At 43.2% G+C, this 26,624-nt stretch overlaps 1 protein-coding gene across 1 annotated transcript in view; it reads right to left on the bottom strand.

Moving 5' to 3' along the window:
• Positions 1 to 26,624, bottom strand: part of TECPR2 (tectonin beta-propeller repeat containing 2) — a 100,123-nt gene that overhangs the window by 10,831 nt on the left and 62,668 nt on the right. Inside the window, exons 15-17 of the mRNA XM_089659430.1 lie at positions 25,226 to 25,315; positions 19,704 to 19,937; positions 5,225 to 5,373 (exon numbers count right to left, since the gene is read on the bottom strand). Coding sequence (XP_089515556.1) covers positions 5,225 to 5,373; positions 19,704 to 19,937; positions 25,226 to 25,315 — 473 coding nt within the window. The remainder of the gene's footprint in view (positions 1 to 5,224; positions 5,374 to 19,703; positions 19,938 to 25,225; positions 25,316 to 26,624) is intronic.

Below are 26,624 nucleotides of genomic sequence, written 5' to 3'. Positions count from 1 at the left end.
TGAGTGTATTCTGACAGGAGGGGAATTCTCCCTGCTGTTGGAATACAAAAAAACAAAAACAAAAAAAACGAAAGAAATGAGAAATGAAAGAAAATGACTCGTTTATTGCCAGCCTTACAGCTTTCTGCAAATGTCTGCAGGAAGATATGAAGGCAACCCCCTAGACAGATTATTGAACCCCCTGAGGTTTACTACAGTGGCAGTTTAACCGTTGACAACAGACATCACCTCTACCTACATCTACATCACACCTAAAAAGGGAAGCAAGCAGTCCAGCGTTTCATTGCAATGCTAACTGCTCATGTGAAAATTTTACAGGCAGGACCTCCCAAGCAGCACTAAGTCAACTGATCCATTGAAATGGCCCGTTTAGTATTTACAGAACAGAAGCAGGCAGAGATCCACAAGGATTTCTAAAAATCATTGCAAAAGCACATTAGGTAATTTAGAGGAGTTTCCATTTTTTTTTTTTTCCCCTGAACAAAAAAAGGGTCTTTTTAAAATTCCTCAGTTGCCCGAATGCCATCTGTAATGCTGCAAGAAGCAACAAAAACACTAGCCTGGCCTGCCTTGCTAACAGAACAGCTTACCAATCTCCTCGCAGCAGCTGTTTACTAAAGCTTTGCATGTCTGGAGGGGAAGCTCAGGCTTGTGTATGAATGTGGACATAATGAGCTGGAGGTACATGCAGTATTTGCATATTAACTAGCCGACTGTCTTCTAGAAGGTCTGAAATACGTCTGAATCTTGGGACTAGGCTTGCATACTTTCCACATGACCTCGAGCATTGTACCTGTTCCCGTGATCTAATCCAGGAATCTGTTGTGGAATCTGGAGAACAATGGGGCTTGACTGTACATCCACACTACTCATTCCAAAGCCTCTAAATATAGCCAGCTCCTCTGTAACCTCACATGGAGCGAAGGAAACCAGACTTGGGTCACAAGGTATTCCCTGCTCTTACACAATCCAGACACAGCAATCCCACTACGGGGCAGGACGAGGAGACAAAAATCAACATCATTGAGGCTGTATTGAAGTAAATACTAACCTCTGTGCTCCCTACCAAGACCTGCTGTGGGCTTCAAAGTGCAGGATGCATGGGCAGCACAGTGGCTAAATGGTTAGCACTTCCACCTGGCAGTACTAGGGTCGTTGGTTTGAATCCCAACCACAGCACCACCTCCCTGGAGTTTGCATGTTATCCCTGTGCCTGCGTGGGTTTCCTCCCACAATCCAAAGACATGCTGGTAGGCTAATTGGATCCGATCTAAAATTGGCCCTAGTATGTGTATGTATGACTAAGTTAGGGACCTTAGATTGTGCGGTCCTTGAGGATTAGGGACTGATATGAATGTACTATATATACACAGGTGGCAGATGGGGACACTTTGAAGACACAGATCACTGACAGAATGGATTACCCAGATAAATACAATTTTTACATATGGGAAGGCAATGCAGTTGCATAAATCAGAAATATTCTAGGGCTCTTGGCACCACATTAGTACACAACCCTATCAAGTATGCAAGTGTGGCAGTGTCAGGGCCTCTGTGAGGTTTTTATTGCCATCTGTAACCCCACTGGAGAAATTCAACTTTACTATTGTCCTGGTAACCATTGTGTCTGGTACAGAAAGTGATGAGGACACCTACAATGAAGGAAATAAGTATTTGATCCCTGCTGATTTTGAATGTTTTCCCACTCACAAAGAAATGATCAGTCTAAAAATCGAATGTTCGGTGTATTGTAACACAGAGACAGAATAGCAACAAACAATTCAAAAGAAATGCGTGTCTAAGAAATGATGACTGATTGGCATGTTCAGGAGGGAAATAAGTATTTGATCCCCTTCACAAAAAATGACTTAGTACTTGGTGGCCAATCCCTTGTTGGCAATCACAGAGGTCAGACGTTTCCTGTAGTTGGCCACCAGGTTTGCACACATCTCAGGAGGGATTTTGGCCCACTCCTCTCGGTAGATCCTCTACAAGTCATTAAGGGTTGGTGGCTGACGTTTGGCAACTCGAACTTTCAGCTCCTTCCACAGATTTTCAATCGGATTAAGGTCTGGAGACTGGCTAGGCCACTCCAGGACCTTAATGTGCTTCTTCTTGAGCCACTCCTTTGTTGCCTTGGCCATGTGTTTTGGGTCACTGTCATGCTGGAACACCCATCCACGACCCATTTTCAATGCCCTGGCTGAGAGAAGAAGGTTCTCACCCAAGATTTGATGGTACATTGTCCCGTCCATCGTCCCTTTGATGCGGTGCAGTTGTCCTGTCCCCTGAGCAGAACACCCCCAAGCTTGCACACATCTCAGGAGGGATTTGTGAGTGGGCAAACATTCAAAATCAGCAGAGGATCAAATACTTATTTCCTTCACTGTATTTGTCAGAGGTACAAGGGTAATCTCCCAATGGGGACACATTTTTTCACCTCTAGCTGTTGTAGCCTGGAATAAACCAACAGGGGTTTTAACCCCTTTCTACTCAATCCAAAACAAAAATGGTTTTGCTTTACATACACTATCTACATGTGGGTCTGTGTCTTAGATCCAACAATGCTCTTAAAACTTGGGGAGATCATAGATAATGACTTTGTGGTGCTGATTTGCAACAAAAGCGAATTTCATTAGGTTCCTGATGATGCAGCCAGTGTTCAGGTGTGCTGACAGCCAAGGGTGCCAGCTGTTAAAATACAATAGCTTGGCATGTTTCACATGGGTGAGGGAAATGGATAGGTTTCTCTTGTTCATTAACCTCGTCCTGCTTGCCCTGGCATCCCCTTTAAAAGTTTCTAATGCTCAGAGGGATGGGAAGGATCGGCGATCATGTGTCCATTGTGATTGGCTATGTTTTCTTGGGACCGAGCAGTTTTCAGCAGCTCGTTTGTTGTGCTGGTAGCATGCTCCCAGAACATAAACACTGCCTGCCCAGCGACGCATAGGTGCACCACGTGGGTGTTAAAACCCAGCTTTTTGGCACTGCACATATGGGTTACTGAGGTGTAAATGGATTAAAGGAATGAAGTGAACCTAGGTTTATGTGAAATCACGTACAATCATTTTATTAAACTTTCCTTTGCACATGATTTAGTATTCATTGTGAAGACAGGTTCTCCTTACTTACCATGCCAAATGAAGATTCATTTTCAAAATGATTGCTCACCTTGCGAAGTGAACATTTTCGACTTTCATAAATCAGCTTTTCTATCTGAACACAAACACCACTGGCAGAGTGTTATCTGTATATGGATTACAGCAGTGGTCTCCAAACTGCAGCCCGGGGGCCGGATGTGGCCCTTTGCTTACATTTATCTGGCCCTCTGGGCACTTTTCCTCCCACTGATACAAAACACGATTCCTTTCCTCCCAACAACAACTGGGCATAATTACTGCTACGGACATCAAAAATGAGACACTATTTCTCCCCTTGACACAAACGATGGGCACTATTCCTCCCACTCATACAAATGATGTGGCACTATTCCTCCCACTGACACCAACAACTGGGCACTATTCCTCCGCTGACACCAACAACTGGGCACTATTCCTCCCGCTGACACCAACAACTGGGCACTATTCCTCCCGCTGACACCAACAACTGGGCACTATTCCTCCCGCTGACACCAACAACTGGGCACTATTCCTCCCGCTGACACCAACAACTGGGCACTATTCCTCCCGCTGACACCACCAACTGGGCACTATTCCTCCGCGCTGACACCAACAACTGGGCACTATTCCTCCCGCTGACACCAACAACTGGGCACTATTCGTCCCGCTGACACCAACAACTGGGCACTATTCCTCCCGCTGACACCAACAACTGGGCACTATTCGTCCCGCTGACACCAACAACTGAGCACTATTCCTCCCACTTAGGGGGAGGAATAGTGCCCCTTCATTGGGGTAATACCAAAGATGCATTGTTTACTACCACTGATGCCAGGACAAATTTCTACTCCCAATGGCCAGTCTGGCCCCCCAAAAGTCTGATGGACAGTAAACTGGTCCTATGTTTAGAAAGTTGGAGACCCCTGGTTTACAGGTTACAAATACCTAAATGCAAAATAATCTGGCATTTGGTTTTGTAGTCATAATGCCTCCAAATGACACATCCCTGGATATGCTGTACATGAACATGTCATTTTATATAACTTCACAATAGGTGAGCGAGCAGCTTTCTAGTAAACGGCTGATTATATGCTGCACTGCATCATTCATACCCATGTTCCTTTGTGCCAAACTATTAAAATGATCTGAAATAGACCATGCAGCTGCTTACTAAGTTTGTGAATTGTACTTGAGAAATTAAACAAACGCCCCCCCGTGAAGATCCTCATTAATCTAGGTCATGGTATAGCTTGCAGTAGTTATTTGCATTCAACTGGACTCATTCTGCAAAGGCTAAAAGGAGATTCACAACCCATCCAAAGTAGCTTTCTCCTTAATGAGTGGCAGAACATCTTTACAGTGGAGTTCCAGTCTCCTAGCCAACAATGCAGTATACATCTCCAGATGTCGCACCTGCGCAGTACTGACACTGCGAGGTGCAAAGAACATTACTAAAAAAAAAAAGAAAAAACACATTACAACGTGAGCAATTCTTAAATATGAATGGCACTCTGTTTTAAGGTTACAGAACAAGCCCAGGTTGATGTACTTAAAAGGATAAGTTCACCTTTTGTTAAAAAATAAAAATAAAAATTATAATATATATATATATATATATATATATATATATATATATATATTTAAATGTTTATCTTGTTGCAGGTAAAATATGTGTATTTGTTGTTTTTTTTTCTTCTTTTACTTGGAGCCTGTACAGCATTGCACCAGGAGATTACGGGTGCCATGCAGGGCTCCTACAGTTGTCAGTGTATCCATTTTCCTGTACCTCGTATAGGCAGGCAGATACACGCTGACAAAGAGACAATGAACTACCACAGCGCTCAACAGCATCAAGTGCTTAAGCTCATGAGAAGTGCCAAGAACACAACATTTCTGGCAATATCAACAGGTATTTTCTGTACTTGATAAACATGTTCTTTGCCTGAAAAGTGAAATCTAATAATTGAGCCACCATATCCTAGGACTGAAAAGCTGCAATATATTACATATTTGTTTAGATACAATTTATTGCAATGCCATAGCTTGGATTTTCCATAGCTTACATAACTGTAGGAATATTGAGGCACATAGGCTGGGCTTGTTACCTGTATGGGTGGCTCAATCATAATCCACGCTGGCAGCATCATGCTTGGATTTAATGGCTGGGTTCCTACACGAAAGTAAACGACTCCACTGGTATCACATGCCCAGATGTTCTGATTACCGCAGGACAGGCTGCACAGTCTCACAGGTCCTATAGCAACACAGAGGAAAAGAATGTATCAGACACAAAACAGAAAACACCAACTCTGATTGTGGCGGAACAGTTTCGCCTGGGCTTCCTCGTGCGGAGCAGTGCGTCTCACCCAATGGTCCCCTTTTCCAGCAAGTCCTCCAGCACTCTCCCAAGGTATTATAGCTAAAAAAAACACTCCCTTCCCTGCTCTCCCAAACCACAAGTCGGAACTTCATGTAGGGTGAAAATGAATGACTCTTTATTAAACACAGCTCAGTATATACAACTTCACCTCCACCAGACAGCCTGGCATGGGGTTTTCCCCTCCCATAACAAACCCTACAACTTAACAACACAGTAGGAACTCTATAGAAGTGAAAGACCACAAGGTCACATTTCCCTAAACAGTGTAGAATGTCTGTGAAACATATACAGCTTTACAAAGGGGATAAAAACAGAACAGAAAGGGCAAAATGTTATCACACAGGGACAGTTCCTCACACTGATCTATAAGTGTGCCTTGAAGTGAACTCCGCAAATCCAGTTAGCACTTCCGTCTGGAAGTACTCAGGTCATTGGTTCGAATCCCAACCATGGCACCACCTGCCTGGAGTTTGCATGTTCTCCCTGTGCCTGTATGGGTTTTCTCTAGGTACTCTGGCTTCCTCCCACACTCCAAAGACATACTGGTAGGTTAATTGGCTCCTGTCTAAATTGGCCCTAGTATGTGTATGTATGAATGTGAGTTAGGGACCTTAGATTGTACGCCCCTTGAGAGTTAGGGACCTTAGATTGTACGCCCCTTGAGGGTTAGGGACTGATGTGAATGTACAATATATATGTAAAGCGCTGTGTAAATTGATGGCGCTATACAAGTACCTGTAATTCAGCCCCATCTCCCTCCCCTAGCATCATTCACAATGCAATCACATACTGGGGACTAATACAAGGGCTAGTTTTATATTGCTGGTCTGCCTATGACAACCATATTAAAATATCTTCTGTTTTAGTCATTCTGAAAACATGCCAATACACTGGAAGACACCTTACAGAGTAACTTTAGATTGAGGCATGGGTCAGACATGGTTAATATTCTCTGCTGGGAAACTTTGCACATGAGCTGTATTCCAAAAGCAGGCTGGGAGGGCTGCAGAAAACTGCACTGCCATTCCTAGGCGGGTTGAGTACCATACAACTGCCATTTTCATAAAAACAAACACTTAATTACATCGTGATGTTAGTCTTCAGATCAATTCCTTTGAAGACCCTTGGATCTTCGGCCCAAACCCTTCTCTCTACAAACTGAGCCCAAGTCCTGCTCCCTCCCAACATTAGGACCCAGCCCTATCATTCGACAGCCAGGTTCCTGAACCTCTACTGCCCACTGAGGCTAAAGTATCACCTTTCATATAGAACCTTATATAAAATTCCACGATCCTTATAAAACATTTTAACACATAAAATTGACACGCATGCCATTTTGGAATGTATTGTTATTTAAAATGAACTTTTCACTTCAATTTACAGCTGCTGTAATTTTCTAAAAATTAGAAAAACAAATTAAATGCAATGTGACATTCTGAAGGTGTTTTGTACGCTGTCTGTATACAGAATACCCCCCAAAAATGTAATTTCCTGCTTGTGCGATTGGCTCGCTGATTTTCTCAGATGTCTGCACAAGCAAAAAAGTTTGGTTTTAGGCATCCCCTGCAACAGGAATTTCATTTGTTGCATGATACTCCCTCAGGCTTGTCTAATAAAAAGGATAAATACACTCCAGGATTAATTTGAACACAGACATTTGCTCAGTGGATATAATAAAAGGGTTGTATACCAATGTTCACTTTGCACAGGTAACGTGCTCACTCATCCTCAGTACCACACCCTGTTGTTCATCCTTTACTGGAATCATTCTAGTCTACTCTCAAAAACACAACCCACCTTTAGGGCCTCTGGCATGCTGCCAGTCATGGTTAACTCCAAGCTTGCTACTGACCGTCAGGGATCACATGGCCATCCGGAGCGAGCCAAGCTACGAAAATAAATTCTCATAAGACAGAATACAGCTTCCCACGATGATGTAATGTATTATATTGCAGTGTAGTGTATTCTGTCATTTCCGAGCAGGCACAGTCTTGGTCACTCGATTTTTTTTTTACAGATAAATACTGAACTGATTAAAAGGAAAATTGACGTCAGCATGTACTCTCTTTAGCTTTATTGATTTCAGGGACTTGTATAGCGCCGTCAATTTACGCAGCGCTTTACATATATATTGTACATTCACATCAGTCCCTAACCCTCAAGGGGTGTACAATCTAAGGTCCCTAACTTACATTCTAGGGCCAATTTAGACAGGATCCAATTAACCTACCAGCATGTCTTTGGAGTGTGGGAGGAAACCGGAGTATCCGGAGGAAACCCACACAGGCACAGGGAGCACATGCAAACTCCAGGCAGGTGGTGCCATGGCTGGGATTCGAACCAACGACCCGAGTACTGCCAGGCGGAAGTGCTAACCATTTAGCAACTGTGCTGCCCAATAAACACGTGCCTTACTATACCTGAGTCAATGTTCTCTACCACCTAAACAGTCAACTCATGCCCATAGCGGGTTTTATACGCTTCCATAACCTGGCTCCCTTTGATACTAGGAAGTCTCGTGTTTTTAATTACACTAGAAACGATTCTCTTTCAAACGCTGCTCAGGGAACCAATGTCTTTTGAAAGTTTATTTCAGTCGAACATAAACCATCTGAGATCCCGGTATTCTCTGTGCGCTCTCTTCTTTACTTACCTTTCCCCCTTTTCGCTCCATCCTCTCTTTTTTTTACCCCATCTCCTTATTTCTGGATTTTTCCCTATCTTATGGTCTAGAGCAGACCAAGACAAGAGTTCGGCGTTTCAACTTTGATATTCTCAATCTTAATGTCTCAATATTATGTGATTTTTATGCTTTTCTGGTTATGAAAGCATATTTGGGATGTTATTACTGCCTCAATTACCCAGATAATGTATTACATCATATACTGTCAAAACTCAAAGAAAAGAAAAAAAAATTGTTCGTTCTATCATCTTACGAGAAATTTTCATGCTGGTCCCTTCAGATAATTTCACATGAACTGTCGTGATCTACTCTCAAAATCTGTGTAGTAACGATCAGCTTATCGCTCCAAAAATTTTCGTAAGACAGAATACAGCTTACCATGATGATGTAATGTATGTATTGCAGTGTAGTGTATTCTGTAGTTTCCGAGCTTGCAGTCGTGGTCACTTGATTTTTTTTTTTTCCCTTTACGGATGAATATTCAACTGACTGAATGAAAATGGTTTGTTCTATCATCTTATGAGAAATTTGCATGCTTGTCCCTTCAGGTAATTTCACATGAACGGTCGTGATCTGCTCTCAAAAGCTGTGTAGTAACGATCAGCTTATCGGACAATTGCTCTGAAAACATTTTTTTTTTTTACCATTCTCATAGTGTGTACTAGGCATTAGAATTCCTGCAGCCTTGTGTTCCAGTGAAGACTGCATCAGTACAAGTTTCTTTTAGGGTTGTCCCAAACAAGTAAGAGGAAACCTCCCCTTTTGGGGGGGGGGGGGGGGGGGGCACAGAATTTTTTTTTTTTTTACAGAAACTTTAATTTTCCAAATAATAACAATAACAACAGTCTAGTGTTAAACTAAGTTTAGAGTGGTAAAAGCTGAAAAAAGCCACCTTCTGCTAACATCAGCATTTTGCATACATATCACACATTTTTTGATGGTTTGCCTTTAAAAATTAGTAAACATCTCTAATTCAATAAAATTATCCTCTTTTCTGCAATAATTTTCCACGTCGCTGGTAGGTTAACCACTTCCAGACCGGACACTTTTACCCCCTTCCTGACCAGGGCAATTTTCAGCTTTCAGCGCTATCACACTTTGAATGACAATTGCGCAGTCATGCAACACTGTACCCAAATGAATTTTTTACCATTTTTTTGAGACAGATAAAGCTTTATTTTGGTGGTATTTATTCACCGCTGGGATTTTTATTTTTTTTGCTATGTAAATGAAAATGTCCAAAAAATTTTTTAAAAAGTGTTTTTTTAATGAAATTTTGCAAATAAATAATATTTCATCATAAATCTTTGCCAAAATTTATTCAGTTATCTTTTTAGTAAAAAAAAAATCCAAATTAGTTTATAACCAAAAATTATAATTTTTAACCATTTTTTTTACATTTTTATTTTTTTATATTATTTTTTATTTTTTTTACATACTGTCACCCTAGCGGTACAGTGTCACCATGGTGACACTGTACTACTTGTGGGGGGTGATGAAGTTTTTTTTTTTTTTTTACACTGATTGCTTTTACACTCATATAGGATGTAAAAGCAATCATTTCTCTCTCTGTGTGCATTCTTGCACTCATTGAGAAGTACTGAGTGAGCTGTGATTGGTCACAGCTTGTCACATGGTACAAGGCTGTTATGAATAGCCTTGTACCATGTGACCTCTGTGATCATTCACAGATTTCACACGTAGTAAGCAATGATGTCACGAGTGACATCTTGCTTACTACTTTGCATGTGATCACTGATTGGCCAATCAATGATCACATGATCGGGACCTCGTACAGAGGTCCCATCCGACGATCGGTGTTTCACTGTGTCCGGAGGACACAGCGGGCACTGGATCGCGGTGCTGCGCGCTCCGAGGGAGCGCGCACAAGCAGGGTGCGGGGAGGCCGTTTATAAACGGCCATCCGACCCTGCACTGCCACGTCCGGCTGTTTATATGCAACGGCCGGTCAGGAAGTGGTTAATTGGCTCCTGGCTAAATTGTCCCTAGTATGTGTATGGATGAATGTGAGTTAGGGACCTCAGATTGTACACCCCTTGTGGGTTAGGGACTGATGTGAATGTACAATACATATATGTAAAAGTGCTGTGTAAATTGAAGGCGCTATACAAGTACCTGAAATAAATGTCTCTAGGCAACTTGAATGTATTTCTTTAAATAAGACAAGAGCTATTGACAGACGTACCATCAGCACACAATGCAGATTCCAAGATAAAAGTATATAAACTGCTCTCCTGGTGTTGGTTAGTAACCTGCCGGGACTACACCCCAAACAAACACCAAACCCACTGCACAGACAGGTCAGGTTTCAGAGGGATGGGCTCCGTACACAATGGAGGAGATTTGCTGAAGGGTAAAACCCACAAAGTACAGATCTCAGAGGAAACGAAAGTGACTTTTGTGCGGAGCAGTGACAGGTCAAATGTTGCTATAAAATGGGCAGATATCTTGCCAAGAATGAGAGATATACAGTATCTGCCTATTTTTGAGAACCTCACGGTCACTTTGTAGCTGGCGGTGACGGTGGTCGCAGTGCTGTACTTTAGGACTTCTTCATAAAGAATAGCTACAGTGCAATGTTGGGTCAAAAAAAAAAAAAAAAAACCCAGCGTGATTGTTTCAAGCAATGTTTAGGCTCCATGCACACTAGCATTTTATTTTTTAGGCTCCTAGAAGTTATTAGCATTTTCTTCTGCTCCTAGAATTGGCTCCTGTCTAAATTTTCCCTAGTATGTGTATGTATGAATGTAAGTTAGGGACCTTAGATTGTACGCCCCTTGAGGGTTAGGGACCTTAGATTGTATGCCCCTTGAGGGTTAGGGACCTTAGATTGTACGCCCCTTGAGGGTTAGGGACCTTAGATTGTACGCCCCTTGAGGGTTAGGGACCTTAGATTGTACGCCCCTTGAGGGTTAGGGACCTTAGATTGTACACCCCTTGAGGGTTAGGGACCTTAGATTGTACACCCCTTGAGGGTTAGGGACCTTAGATTGTACGCCCCTTGAGGGTTAGGGACCTTAGATTGTACGCCCCTTGAGGGTTAGGGACCTTAGATTGTACACCCCTTGAGGGTTAGGGACCTTAGATTGTACGCCCCTTGAGGGTTAGGGACCTTAGATTGTACGCCCCTTGAGGGTTAGGGACCTTAGATTGTACGCCCCTTGAGGGTTAGGGACCTTAGATTGTACGCCCCTTGAGGGTTAGGGACCTTAGATTGTACACCCCTTGAGGGTTAGGGACCTTAGATTGTACGCCCCTTGAGGGTTAGGGACTGATGTGAATGTACAATATATATGTAAAGCGCTGCGTAAATTGAAGGCGATATACAAGTACCTGAAATAAGTAATAAATAAAACGCTCCTAACAGCTTTTTCTAGCTTTACCCTCCACATGTACTGTAAAAAAAAAAAAAAAAAAAAAAAAAAAAAAAGCTAATAAGACCCCAATGCTTCTAAACGCTACTAAAAACACTCCTACAAGCAGGAACAAAAAACGCCATTATCTGTGTTTTTCATACAGATTTGTTTTTTGTGTTTGAGGTAGTAAAGGCTAGAGTGCATGGAGCCTCAAAATTAGGGACTTTACTTTCCATAATGAATCTCACTTTTGAGGGGACTGATGCTTTAAGAAGCTGCAGCACATCCAGGAAATCAGTCACTGGCAGCAATGTGGGAATGCAGATGTCCAAAGCTATGGTATCTGTGTTCTGCCGGTCATTCGGGTTCCCGTTGTTCCAGCTCTATAGGTTCTGGCACACACATGAGATTCTGCAGGCTGAGTGGCATGTACAGGACTTTGGCGTGAAGCCTGGGCAGAGTGTACTAGATTACAGTGGATGGTCTCATACATTATGTCAGAGGCCTGCCCCCCCCAGTACAAGATTGATGCCATGAATATGCACAGCAGGCCTTTTAAACAGCCACGATGTACTATTCTTCCCCTACCTCTGGGAGCACATTTAAGCAGCACTGTCCCAGTGTAATGAAATGGAACTTTGATGGATTTTTAGACCCAGATGTCACTGGCTGGATTGCAGCGGTATATGGCTGGGACCCTATAGTAAAGAGAAAAAAAAACAAAAAAAAACTGCAGGACATCCGGAATGTGTAGTAAAATGCTGCTCTATTAGACCGGCTAGAGAACAGCGATAGTAAATCAGAACCACTTGCAGAATTGAGTGATAATGATTCGTGGGGGAAATTCATCATCAGACACTGAAAAAGATTCTGCGACTGCTCAGCGTTGTGCGAACTTGGCGCTCTATTTCAAATTTTAGTGTTTTTGGTTTGATTATATTATTGAATTAAATTCTATTATTTTTTATTTATTACATTATAATTTATGATTTCGTGTTTCAAGTTTTATCATACCCGGGATGTTAAATAGACTCTTGTTCGGACAGATTTCAGTGAGTTATTCCTAAAAATTACAGGCCTACAATAAAAAAAAAATACATATTTCCATGCAAAAAAATTTAACGCTTTGAGCACAATATGGACATAATCAGACCGATAGGGAGGTTAAACTGGCTTTCCATTCTCAGAGAGAAAGCAGAAAAGAAAAAAAAAAAAAGCCCACACAACTCTACCCTAAAGCTGGCCATAGGCTGATCAAAATTTGAAAGACCTTGCTGAACTGCGCAAGGTTCAGTGTGTGGCCATTCTCACTGTCTGCTCTCCTGTTGAACGGACATGCTGGAAAGCTTTTGCCATCAAGATACTCGGATAATTTACATAAATCTTCCCAAGAGTCAGCCATAAGCTTTCATCGGTGCTGAGGTCTCTAGAGAGGAGTATGAGGCAGGGTGCTGTGAAGTTTTTAAAAAGCTATGTACAGCACCCTGCTGGCCCTTCCCACCAGCCATGATCTGTCTGTATTGCCTACAGAAGAACATAGACCCTGCGATGATATCACCATTTCTTAAAAAAGGTATTTAAGGAAAACAAAGGTTATATTTAAAACAGAGGTTGATGAGAGGAAAGGAGGAACTATGGAAGGCAAAATAAATCCCATAAGAGAGAGCTTGTAATGATTGGGCTTTATTCTGTGGTTTAATCTGCCTAAAAAAAAAAAAAAAAAAAAAAAAAAAGTGGTTGTAAATGGGTACGTACACACATAGGCATTTCCTGTTGCTATTTGGTCCATACTGCTTCTGCGGAACTAATTTACTGGATGTTTTTGGAAGTCTAGTATTGTGTGGGGATTTTTTTTTTTCCTTTCCTTTCATTTATTTGTTTGAGTTACTGGAAACTCTGAGTGTCATGGATATTCCGTTAATGCGCAATTATGGTCAAGAAGTTTGTTTACCTCTGTTATATGTTTTTTCTTGTTATTATTTATTACTTCTTTGTCAGATTGAAGTATATCTGCTGACTTGTCTATTCTATGTCACTGGAAAAGGTTAATAAAGCTTGATTTAAAAAAAAAAAAAAAAAAAAAAAAAGGAAGTGGTTGTACATACAGTCCATTTTTTTTTTACCTTCTATGCATGAACTTTAAATAAATATTCCGTATGCAGTACCCCCTCGCCTCTCCCCTTGATGTGCATGAAAGCAGAATCTCTCGTCTCTCTCCCTTCTCATTGGCTCAGACACTGCCGCGGGAGCCACTGACTCACAAATCACAGACAATGAGGAGGGAGTGGAGGTGCGGGGCTGAGCCATGCTCTGTGCACCTTCTAGACACACCGAGCCCGCTTGGGAGTGAGCGCACACGAGTGCCCCCAAAGCAAGCAGCTTGATCTGGGGGGACTAAGCAGGGGGTAGTGCCAGGAGCGCCGGTGGGGGACCTCAAAAAAAAAAAAAGGAGGATCAGGACTGCTTTGTGCAAAACGATTGCACAGAGCAGGTGTGTATGCCAGTTGTTTAAAAGACAAAAACATTCTTTTATGATTATTCTTAATCATTATAAAAGTCATTATAAAATCCTGTATAATAATAATGTTTTTAATACATTTTTACATTTTACTACATTACATTTAATTAGCGAATTATAGAAAATGCTAACAAGTGATGGCTAAAGTATTAGGTTTAATAACAGTTTACCATCATGTCATAATAAAAGGACTGTATCGCCAAAGTATAGGTAACCCTTCCTCGGGGGGTCACATATGTAAATATTTTGTCCTCAAAACATGCCATTCCTCTGCTGACATTGAGCTACAAAGTCGTTCTGGTCCGTGGGGCCTCACAGCTACGTGTTATTGGGTCTTAGATATCGCTGTCACATGAGTTCTCAGCTGTCCAAATGTGTTGTACCAGCGTCACTGGCTGGCTGGTTACCAAACAGCACGAAACACAATTCTTGCAGCTTTACATTGTTTATAAAACACATGCATCATGTTAAACTTCCTATTCTAATGAATCACATACCCAAAAAAGAGGGGGGGGGGGAAAAAAGTGTAAACACCTAAAGTAACACCTATGCATGCTTTCATCTACAGATAATGCTAAGCGTGAAACTGTGGCAATGAGACCTGGGCTCTGTGACTGCAGAGTGAAAGCGGAGAGGGAGTTCTAAGTTTAGACGTCCTGATACCGATAGTGTAACCGTACACAAATGTCACTCTACAGATATAGACGTTTGACGGCAAAGCGCAAACATTGAGTTTGCAGAGCACAAAAAAATGCATTTCCTCAGCATTCTGCTCTTAAGGCTCATGTACACTGCAGCTGATAAACTCACGTTCAGAAGATTTTCTGCATTTTTCTCAGCAGCCCCTGAACTCTCCCTAATGTTTCCTATGTGTCCTATGTACACATCATCGTTTACAGGCAGTTGAGTTTACAGTCGCTTTTTTGAACGCACCAAACTTGCATTCAGGAGTAGATTTTATCAGCGTTTCAAACGCTTCGAAATGCGGCTAACAGCGTTTATAAGCGTTTGCATTTATAAGCGTTTTCTTAACGGTTTCATATCCAGATGCTGTCCAGAGCTTTTTTCCATCATCAGAAATGCATGCCAAGCTTTTCCATGTATTCAAATGGACCCGGTACACCAGCGCAGTCAGTTCCAGGTTTTGTGTGAAGGAAAAAAAAATGGTAGAATGCACCGCATTATGCTCATGATGGGATCCATAGTGAATACAACCAGAAAAGACAGGTCATCTCAACACATACTGCTCTCTCTGCTTCTGCTCTCTTTGCTTCTCTCAAAATGTCTGAAATAGTTAATTTTGTTACTGTTTTTCAGTGCATTCTGGTAATTTTGGAAAGTCTCCTGAGGTTATCTTAAAAAAAAAAAAAAAAAAAAAAAACGCTTCTAAACACAAATGCTCATAAACAGACATTTTTTAACCTATGTTTTCCAGCAGTCAGTTTCCATCGTTCAGAAGAGTTTTCCAGACGTCCCGTGTACATGGAGCCTTACAAACCACAATTAGAAATGGGTGCCGCGCCCGATGGATAAAGGGATATCTATTTCTTACAATGGCTGTATATGTTGATAGTACTTGTCAAGACCAATGGTATATTAAATATTATACCTTATATCAATATATAATCAATAGTTGTAAAAATCTTATGCATGATATTAATACTGTATGATAGCAATTCAGCTGCATGCAAAAAATAAAATAAATTTGAAAAATGTGAATATAACTTATGAAATCATTATAATAAAAATCATAATAGAAATAGTGTCCAAAAAAATATAATAAAAATCCAAAATGGTTTTTGCCTGCTGTTGAAAAAAACACTTTGGACTATTATATTTTTTTGGACACTATTTCTATTAATTATGATTTATTATAATGATTTCATAATTTATATTCACATTTTTCAAATTTATTTTATTTTTTGCATGCAGCTCAATTGCTATCATATAGTATTAATATCATGCATAAGATTTTTACAACTATTGATTATATATTGATATAAGGTATAATATTTAATATACCATTGGTCTTGACAAGTACTATCAACATATACAGCCATTGTAATAAATACCGTATTTTTCGCTCCATAAGACGCACCTGACCATAAGACGCACCTAGGTTTTAGAGGCAGACTGCGGGCACGGTACAGGAGATGACCAGAGACTGCGGACACGGTACAGGAGATGACCAGAGACTGCGGACACGGTACAGGAGATGACCAAAGACTGCGGACACGGTACAGGAGATGACCAGAGACTGCGGACACGGTACAGGAGATGACCAGAGACTGCGGACACGGTACAGGAGATGACCAGAGACTGCGGACACGGTACAGGAGATGACCAGAGACTGCGGACACGGTACAGGAGATGACCAGAGACTGCGGACACGGTACAGGAGATGACCAGAGACTGCGGACACGGTACAGGAGATGACCAGAGACTGCGGACACGGTACAGGAGATAACCAGAGACTGCGGACACGGTACAGGAGATGACCAGAGACTGCGGACACGGTACAGGAGATGACCAGAGACTGCGGACACGGTACAGGAGATGACCAGAGACTGCGGACACGGTACAGGAGATGACCAGAGACGACTGCGGACGTTTGGGGGGGGGGGGGGGGGGGGGAGCAGGTACCTGAATTTGACAGATACCCGCTCTTACTTTCGCGGAGTTGTTCTTTGGTTAGTGTCCGCTCTGCAGTGGGACCTTACCTGTTCCTCTATCCAGCGCCGCGCTGTCTTCCCGGCTTCTGTAGTGTCGGCGCAAGCTTGACAGCCGGGTGCCCAGTGCGCATGAGCGAGAAGCGTTGCGCTTTGTGATTGGTCCGGCGGCTTCTGGGACCTGTCATGTGTCCCAGGTGCCGCCTTACCATTCACAAAGTGCACCGCTTCTCGCTCATGCGCACTGGGCACCCGGCTGTCAAGCCCAGTGCCGACACTACAGAAGCCGGGAAGACAGCGCGGCGCTGGATAGAGGAACAGGTAAGGTCCCGCTGCAGAGCTGAGCGGCCGGCCCTGTATTCTGACACAGCGACGGTGGAAATACCGGACCGGCCACTCCATAAGACGTACTTGCATTTTCCCCCCTTTTTTGGGGGGAAAAAAATGAGTCTTATGGAGCGAAAAATACAGTAGATATCCATTTATCCACAGGGCGCGGCACCCATTTCCAATTGTAGTATTGAACCACACATGCATATGAGAATATGATTGGAAGCCTGCGAACATTTCTACAATTATAATCAACATTCCCGTGGCTCACAAGTAATTTTAGAGCATTTTTATGCCTTACAAAGCAGCTGCGCAGTCTCAGGAAAACATAAGAGTTTCGTGACAAAACGGCACTATTTGAAACAATAAGATTTCTGGGGCGAAAGAGCAGGCAAACACTTGGGTCATGATACGAAGAAAACTACAGTGTGGTTTGAAATGAGAACATGTTGGTGTTATTGCAATGTTTGCATGAAAAGGTTTTTGTGGTGAGGCTTTTGTATGTTTTCTCGTGGCTCAATCTTTTCATGATGCCGCTGATTAAATGTATAGTAAAGCCTAACCCTGGGATAAGCAAACATTGTCCAAATACAAGAGGTGTGGGTATTCGGATTTGAATCTTGGTGTGCTTTGTGCATTACTTAAAAATCCATGAAGACATCCAGTGTGCAACTGTCTCTGGGCAGGAGTTTCTTGTAAAAATACTCATCGCAGCTGGTCTCTCATTATGCAGGGTGACTGGTCTGGTCTCCACCCCCTCCTGTTAGTTCCCTGCAGGCAGTATGTAGTCTATGGACCCACTGGGGTTTATTTACTAAAGCTGGAGAGTCCAAAATCAGACTCCTTTCTGCATAGAAACCAATCAGCTTCTAACCTCAGCTTGTTCAATGAAGCTTTGGCAATGAAACCTGGAAGCGGATTGGTTTCTTTGCAGAAGGGAGTCTGATTTTGCACTCTCCAGCTTTAGTAAATAAACCCCACTGTGTCCCACCCACAACTCTGCTCAAGGTATGACAGCACAGTGAATTGGTCCCTGCTACTTTTACAAGATAACGTGGCCTGTATAGGTAATTAGCAGATATGGTCATTCCCATATTTTCTATGGAGGCCAAACCATGTGCAAGTTCTGTGCCAATGATGACTTGCTGTATCTGCCCAGCACAGCAGGCTCTACTGCAGGGGTGTCAAACTCCATTTCATCGTGGGCCGTATCAGCATTATGGTTGCCCTCAAAGGGCCCGTTGTATCATGATGTCAAGAATCCCACACCCTCCCCAACATCACCATGCACCCCCTTTGGGTGCAGAGCTGCAAAGCAGAAAGTGCAGGGTCGGGAGGAGGACCAGGAGGAGGATTGGAGTCAGTTACCAGAGTCTACTGAACGCCGAGACCAGGGGAGGTAGAGATGAGGTGGTGCTGTAGCTGCACTGAGAAGTGCAGGATTTGGCAGAGGAGTTCTATTCTCCTCTCTCTTGCCTGCTGCTGAGACAAGGTGGGGGCGGAGACCAGGGGATACCTGCAGGAGAGGTGCAAGGGCCACATGAAATGGCCTGGAGGGCCGGATTCGGCCCGTGGGCCTCGTGTTTGACACCTGTGTTCTACTGAGTTTTAATAGCAGATAGAGTCTATTACACAAATGTCAGATACAAGCCCAGCCAGGCCATTTCATGTGACATCTCTCCTGCAGCAACCCCCACGTCTCCAACCCCCCTTATCTCAGCAGTTGGCAGCAGAGAGGAAGACAGAATAACTCTGCCAGAACCTGGATTTCTCTGCACACACGCAGCAGCATGCAAGATCCCAACCATATGGTCTGGATTTATTCAGATGCATGAACCAGCAGCAACAATCCATGCAGCACCCCTTCATCTCTGCCCCCACCTTGTCTAAGCAATCAGCAGCAGAGAGGACGACTCCTACACCAGGTCCTGTGATTCTCCATGCAGCCCTGGAGAGGATCATCTCTGAACCCCCCACCCTACTTCTATCTGCAGCCGCAGCACCCCCTTGTCTCCGCCTGTCCTGGTCTCAGCATTCTGCAGACCCCAGCAGCTGACTCTTGACCTCCCCTGGTCCTCCTCCAGACCCTGCACTTTCTGCATTTCAGCTCCACCCCAACTTCTCCCTGGCAGCAGCACAAGTAAGGGGAGTGTGGGGAACTCTTGACAATTGATGTAATGGGGGAGGGGGCACTGGACATCAAGTCCTAAAGATACAACCAGCCCTTTGAAGGCAACCATATTGCTGATGGGGTCTGCAATGAAATGGAGTTTGATACCCCTGTTCTATTGCAATGATGAACATTTTTCAGCTACTTTTCAATTGGCAGGAAATCTAAATTGGAGCAGCAGAAAAACAGTCCAGGCAGTTGAATTCACATGGTAATGTATCCATAAAATATTTGTCATTTGAGTAAATACTTTGACCAAGGGTGGACCCTGAGACATAACACGAAGACATCACAGAAGAAACTTTTTTTCTAAACAAAGGTGGGGTCAGCAAACAGGAGGTTTGGCTTTAACTGCATGATGAGATATTCAGATACACCGCAGATCTAATCTTAGCTAAAGGAGTACATGTAAACTGGATGGAATATTAATACTTCCCAACAAAGCAATCACACTCACCCAGCTGAGAGAGGTCCAGCCTCGTCCAATGCATCCCAGTAGGGCAGGTTTTAGAAAGTGTTCGGATAAGCACTCCTCCGTGGCCATCAAGTGCCCATACAGCATCCGCACAGGCTGACATGTGGACCATCTCGGTGTCTGGTGGAAGCTGGACGGTGGAAGGTCTGTATGGCGTAGTCAGATCACTCAGACAGAAAAGATCTTTCCTACTCTGAGAAATCCAGAGAACATTTCCTAGAAGACCAAAAAGGAAACACTGTGAAGATGGTACAGAAACATCACTAGGCATGCACCGATACCTGCTTTTTTTTTTTTTACGAGTACGGATACTTGTGCTCAAGTACGCGCCGATACCAATTTCCCGCACCACTCCTGTGTGAACCCAGGCTGAAGTCACTATGGCAAGCCTGGGTTCACACAGGGTTGGTGTTGGAAGCCGCATGTAATTTGAACAGGAAATCGCACCGTATTCCGTACCGGTATCGCAGCATTTGCATGAGTACAAGTACTCGTGCAAATGCTTAGTATTGGCACGGATACCCGAATCGGAGCAACCCAAATTATTACATTTGCTGGAGACAAAATGGCCTAGTGTATTGGAATCGTAAATAAGCTATGCCAAGAAAAGTGGGTGTGGTCAAGAGTGACCAATCACACAACAATATTTAGTATTTTAACTCACTTTCAGTCCCAGTGACTGGTTGTTTTTAACTGCCTCCCACCCGCCATATAAAATGATGGGCAGCGGTTCTCTTGTTCTGGGAGAAGGTCATATGACGTCCTCCCACTCTAACTGCGCATGAGCGACCTCGGGGGAGTGTGGGGATTGGTGGTGCGCTGTGTTCCTGGGACACAGAGGATCACCGATCAGAGTAAAGAGCCTATGACATCGGCTCTGGCATGTGATCAGCTGTGTCCAATCACAGCTGATCGCATGTAAATAGGAAATACTGGTTATCGGCAGTCCTCTCTTCACGTTGTTAGCGTGTGAAGAGAGGAGAGATGGTAACTGGCATTCCTCAGAGGGGACATTTACACTGATCATCAGTGCAGCCCCATCAATGCCACCTGTAATTGCCCATCAATGCCACATATCAGTGGCCATCAGAGCTGCCCTTCAGTGCCAACTATCAGTGGCCATCAGAGCTGCCCTTCAGTGCCAACTATCAGTGGCCATCAGAGCTGCCCTTCAGTGCCAACTATCAGTGGCCATCAGAGCTGCCCTTCAGTGCCAACTATCAGTGGCCATCAGAGCTGCCCTTCAGTGCCAACTATCAGTGGCCATCAGAGCTGCCCTTCAGTGCCAACTATCAGTGGCCATCAGAGCTGCCCTTCAGTGCCAACTATCAGTGGCCATCAGAGCTGCCCTTCAGTGCCAACTATCAGTGGCCATCAGAGCTGCCCTTCAGTGCCAACTATCAGTGGCCATCAGAGCTGCCCTTCAGTGCCAACTATCAGTGGCCATCAGAGCTGCCCTTCAGTGCCAACTATCAGTGGCCATCAGAGCTGCCCTTCAGTGCCAACTATCAGTGGCCATCAGAGCTGCCCTTCAGTGCCAACTATCAGTGGCCATCAGAGCTGCCTTTCAGTGCCAACTATCAGTGGCACATGTCAGTGCCAACTATCAGTGCCGCCTCATTCGCACATATCAGTGAAGGAGAAAAATTACTTATTTACAAAATTTTATAAAAAAAAGAAAAAAAAAATTCTCAAAATTTTCAGTCTTTTAGTTTAGCAAAAAAAAAAAAAAAAAACACAACAACAACACACGAGTAAATACTACCAAAAGAAAGAAAAAAAAAATTATTTTGGGTTCAGAGTGGCATGACCGCGCAATTGTCAAAGTGCGACAGCACTGAAAGCTGAAAATTGGCCTGGGCAGGAAGGGGGTAAAGGTGCCCAGTAGGCGAGGGGTTAAAAGGGTTGCATAAGAAGGAAGTAATTTCCCTGCAATAGAATTACATACAGAGTTGTATTCTGGAGTTGCCTTTTTTTAAGTGTATCTAAAAAGGTCAAAATGTGAAATTTTATATTTCTACATTGTTTTTCCGTTACTTCTAGCCTACTCCAATGAATCAGAATAACCGTGAAGTTATATAAAATGTTTAAAGTTGATACATTTACTTTGTTAATCCCACAAATTTGCTTCCTTGAATTCTGTGACATGCATTCACTACGCCCTAGAATTCACACAGCCTGCCTTCTGAACTACAGAGGTGCTTGGAGTAGGAGTTTCAGGAGGCGGAGTCAGTACAGGAATCACTGCTTGCTTGCAGGCAGCAAGGTGCCATGGGATATGTAGTCCATAGAAACTGAAAAGTAGACAGCAGCGGAGACGCTGCAAAGCCTGCAGGAACCCAGGAAGTTGTTGAAAGAGAAGAAGGCCAGCAGACGGACAGAACTCACAATATTAAAGATTTTTCCAGTAAGCTTATAGTAGATTGTCAAAAATAACGATCATTGTTTTATGGCCATTACAAAGCTGAGGTTATTAAATGAAATTCTATGCTTCGGCCACAAAATTTTCTTTAAAAAGCAGGAGTATGGCCAAAGATATTTTGGCTGTACGTCTCCCGTAGGTCACAGGAGTGCACCGAGTTCTCCAGTCCTGTGACCTGCTTTTAGAAGACAGCAGGCTAAAGCTCACTGTTGGCTGACATCACAGAGCTGGTCCAGGCTCAGAAAGGATCCCACACAGCAAACACTTTTCTCCTGCACTGGGAATGGACTCAGTAGAACCAATATGAATGTTCTGGAATGTGCACCGCTTGCTGCCCTCAACAGACCGGGTTGTTCCAAATTCACTAAATGCAAATGGGGAAAAAGAGCACAACGACCTAGTGCATTATCGTTTAAAAGTATTTGAGAGAACAAAGTAAGTATCCTACTCACAATGGACATAAAAACACAGGTATATCACACTGAACAAGATGTTTGATCCAATCAGCATCTGAGTCCATACAATGGAACCCTGGATGACCAACTGGCTAACACGTTTCGAGGACAGCCTCAGATGCTGTTCGGATCAAACATCTTGTTCAGTGTGATAATGCACTAGGTTGGTGCGCCCTCTTTTTGTTTTCCCATTCGGAAAGGATCCCAACCATATGGTCTGGATCCACCCAGATACGCAGACCAGCAGCAGCAATCCATTGACAGCCTGAGCCAGCACCTCCCGCCTCCTCCACAGCCCAGCGCTCCAGTGAACGCTGGAGGGGCAGAGCAGAGAGATGGTGACTGACAGTTGCAGCTGTCTCCTCAGAGCAGAGGGGAGAACCGAGTGAGCAGTAGTGTCTGATTACTCAGTTCTCACTGCAGAGCCGGCACGGTACAGATGCAGTATCAGATTGATGCTGCATCCACCTAGGAGAGTATAAAAAGGTTTGTTATTTAAAGTCCATACTATTAATTATCCTCTAGCTGCACAGACTGAACGTACTTATTGGTTTAAACCAGGGCTTGAAAAAGCCGCTCGCCCAATGCGAGGAGAAATTCCTCTGTGGTGAGCACAGGTGAAGCATGGAGCGACTGCACCTGCGCTCCAAGCCTCATTGTGAAGCCGAGTTCCGGTTTAAAACTTCCGGTTTCTGGCTTCTGCGGCACCGCCGCTGAGGGGACAGGTGCAGGAGAGGTCTGCTCTCTCCGCTGAGAGGAGACACCCTCTCCACCGCCACGGGGGACAGCAAGTACTGTATACAACATGTCCTATCACTAAAATGGAGTACAGGGGAGCTGGGATATACATTACTCAGTAATGTATATCCCAGCTCCCCTGTACCCCATTATAGTGATATGACATGTATACAGTAATGTATATCCCCCCCCTCCCCTGTACTCCATTATAGTGATGACATGTATACAGTAATGTATATCCCAGCTCCCCTGTACTCCATTATAGTGATATGACGTGTATACAGTAATGTATATCCCAGCTCCCCTGTACTCCATTATAGTGATATGACGTGTATACAGTAATGTATATCCCAGCTCCCCTGTACTCCATTATAGTGATGACATGTATACAGTAATGTATATCCCAGCTCCCCTGTACTCCATTATAGTGATATGACATGTATACAGTAATGTATATCCCCCCCCTCCCCTGTACTCCATTATAGTGATATGACGCGTATACAGTAATGTATATCCCCCTCCCCTGTACTCCATTATAGTGATATGACCTGTATACAGTAATGTATATCCCCCTCCCCTGTACTCCATTATAGTGATATGACATGTATACAGTAATGTATATCCCCCCTCCCCTGTACTCCATTATAGTGATATGACATGTATACAGTAATGATTACTGTATACATGTCATAGCACTATAATGGAGTACAGGGGAGGGGGGATATACATTACTGTATACACGTCATATCACTATAATGGAGTACAGGGGAGGGGGATATACATTACTGTATACACGTCATATCACTATAATGGAGTACAGGGGAGGGGGGATATACATTACTGTATACACGTCATATCACTATAATGGAGTACAGGGGAGGGGGATATACATTACTGTATACACGTCATATCACTATAATGGAGTACAGGGGAGGGGGATATACATTACTGTGTACAGTTTTATATTTTGGACTATTTATTCTAAAGAAAAAAAATTGAATTTCATAAGCTTTAAGAGGGAGTGGTTGGGGGCGGACCAGGGGTGGGGTTAGGGACGGGCCTGGGCAAGGTTGGGTGGGACAACTGGTGGAGAGTAAGCTTTGTGACCAGCTAGTAGGTCTGGACTCGAAGTTTTAACCCCTGGTTTAAACTCTCTTTCACTACAGCTTGTGAGACCGGTAGGAAGACAAATTCTAATAATCAGCCTACCAGATGTATTGGGATATCCAAGAACTGGCTATACTTACCCATTCTAGTGCAGCTAAAATGTGTGTGAAAATGTACAAAAACTGTATGATAAGACATGTGCCAATGTAGTCAATGAAACTGAATCTGCAAGAATAAAAAACAGCACCATTGAGTAGAATGGCACAGTTCCCACCATGTACTCGGTGCAGTTGAAAGCCTGTGAAACTGCACACTAAGAATGCATTTGTTCAGCATTAGGTCTTGCCAAGCTGTAATCATCAACATGAAAGGGGGGGGGGAGCGGTAAGGCAGACAAAACAGTCATGTATTTATTTATTTTTTTTTTTTCAATGCAAGGTCCCTTTAACACTTTGATGCCCATTTTGTGAGAAAGTAAATCTCTATTATTTAAATACACACCAGTTCTAGGATTACAATCTGCTAGCCACTGGTTACATATTAAAATAGGATGTACATAGTGTTCAGAGTACACTACTAGCGTACTTCCAGTCTAAGATTGTGTTTCTGCTCCAGCAAATACTAATTTGGGAAACAGTGGAAGTGCTGCCAAGACTAACGTAGCCCTGTGTTTTCATAGAAGGCTGTATATTATTACTAGGGAGAGGAAACAGCGGCTGCTACAACCCACAATGATACAGTATATAAAGCACAGGAAAAGTCTGGAGGTTGTAGTTCCGTACCTTCACCGCTCGGGGAGGGAGATGCAAAGACGTTTATCCACTTGGTGGTGGAAGCTGTGCCACGTGGTACAATGTGGTGCCAGTATGTACCTGCAGAAAGTCAAGAAAAGTAAACATGGAATGAAAGGTTAACTGAAACAATCAAAAAGTTTTTAATTTAGAATGACTATAAGAAGCAAAATGTCAGCAGTGCCAGCAGCAAACAGAGGGCAGTTGTTAGAACCCCAGCAATGTCAGAAACAGTCTACCTGCCACTAACAAACACCTCAATTTCTCCCATCCTTTGTTTTACAATCAATCGACCTCACTGTGTATTATTACATAGGTTACGCAGCTCAGTCTCAGTCATGTGACTTATTTTCAGCTTTCGGTATTCACCATAAAATATTTTTTTCCCTCTGAATTCATAGGACACAGTCATATCAGTAGACAATTGGGTTTATTGTGCCTGCTACTGATCCGGCTGTGTCCTTCAAGGAACAAAGAAAATGATATTTTTGTACTCACTGTAAGATCTTTTTCTCAGAGTTCAATGAAGGACAAAGCCAATGGAAACCCAATGGTCTACTGATCTGTCTGTGTCCTTCAATGAATGAAAGAGATATTTGGTATAAATAGAGTAGGGCAGCACAGTGGCTAAATGGTTAGCACTTCCGCTTGGCAGTTCTAGGGTCGTTGGTTCAAATCCCAGCCACGGCACCTCCTGCCTGGAGTTTGAATGCTCTCCCTGTGCCTGCGTGGGCTTCCTCCGGGTACTCTGGTTTCCTCCCACACTCCAAAGACATGCTGGTAGGTTAATTGGATCCTGTCTAAATTGTCCCTAGTATGTGTATGTATGAATGTGAGTTAGGGACCTTAGATTGTACGCCCCTTGAGGGTTAGGGACTGATGTGAATGTACAATATATATGTAAAGCTCTGCGTAAATGGACGGCGTTATACAAGTACCTGAAATAAATAGTAAAAGAATTTAATGAACTGAGCCTTCTTCCCGACAGATTTTTTCATATCAGGTGGCAAATCAGATTGGCTAAGTGACCGCAGTAATACACAGCCATTAAAGGCAAACTGTACAAATCAGTACGTGGATTACAATAATAGACATATGGTAAAATAAGGAAACAGGACTTGTGTATAACATTTCCTTAGAGTGACTAAAGGCATAAAAAAAAACAAAAAAAAAAAAAAAAACACACACCTTTAGCAACCCCAATAACCTTACATAGTTGCTCCTTTACCTTTGACTACAAAATTTTCTCCACGATGACACATACGGGATAGTTAAAAGTCAGATGTGTTTAATAAACGAATTGAATTCCTTGTTACATGAAAGATGCTCTGTCCCCTTACACCTTATGTTATTGGTATATCTGCTATTAATACGGCTTTGGGGATGTATA

The sequence above is a fragment of the Staurois parvus genome, unplaced genomic scaffold (genome assembly GCF_062004578.1).
Source record: "Staurois parvus isolate SC_StPar_1 unplaced genomic scaffold, SC_StPar_1.0 ptg001156l, whole genome shotgun sequence".
Lineage (NCBI taxonomy): Eukaryota > Metazoa > Chordata > Amphibia > Anura > Ranidae > Staurois > Staurois parvus.
Note: the sequence above shows the minus strand (reverse complement) of the source record. Positions and strands in the feature narration are given on the sequence as shown.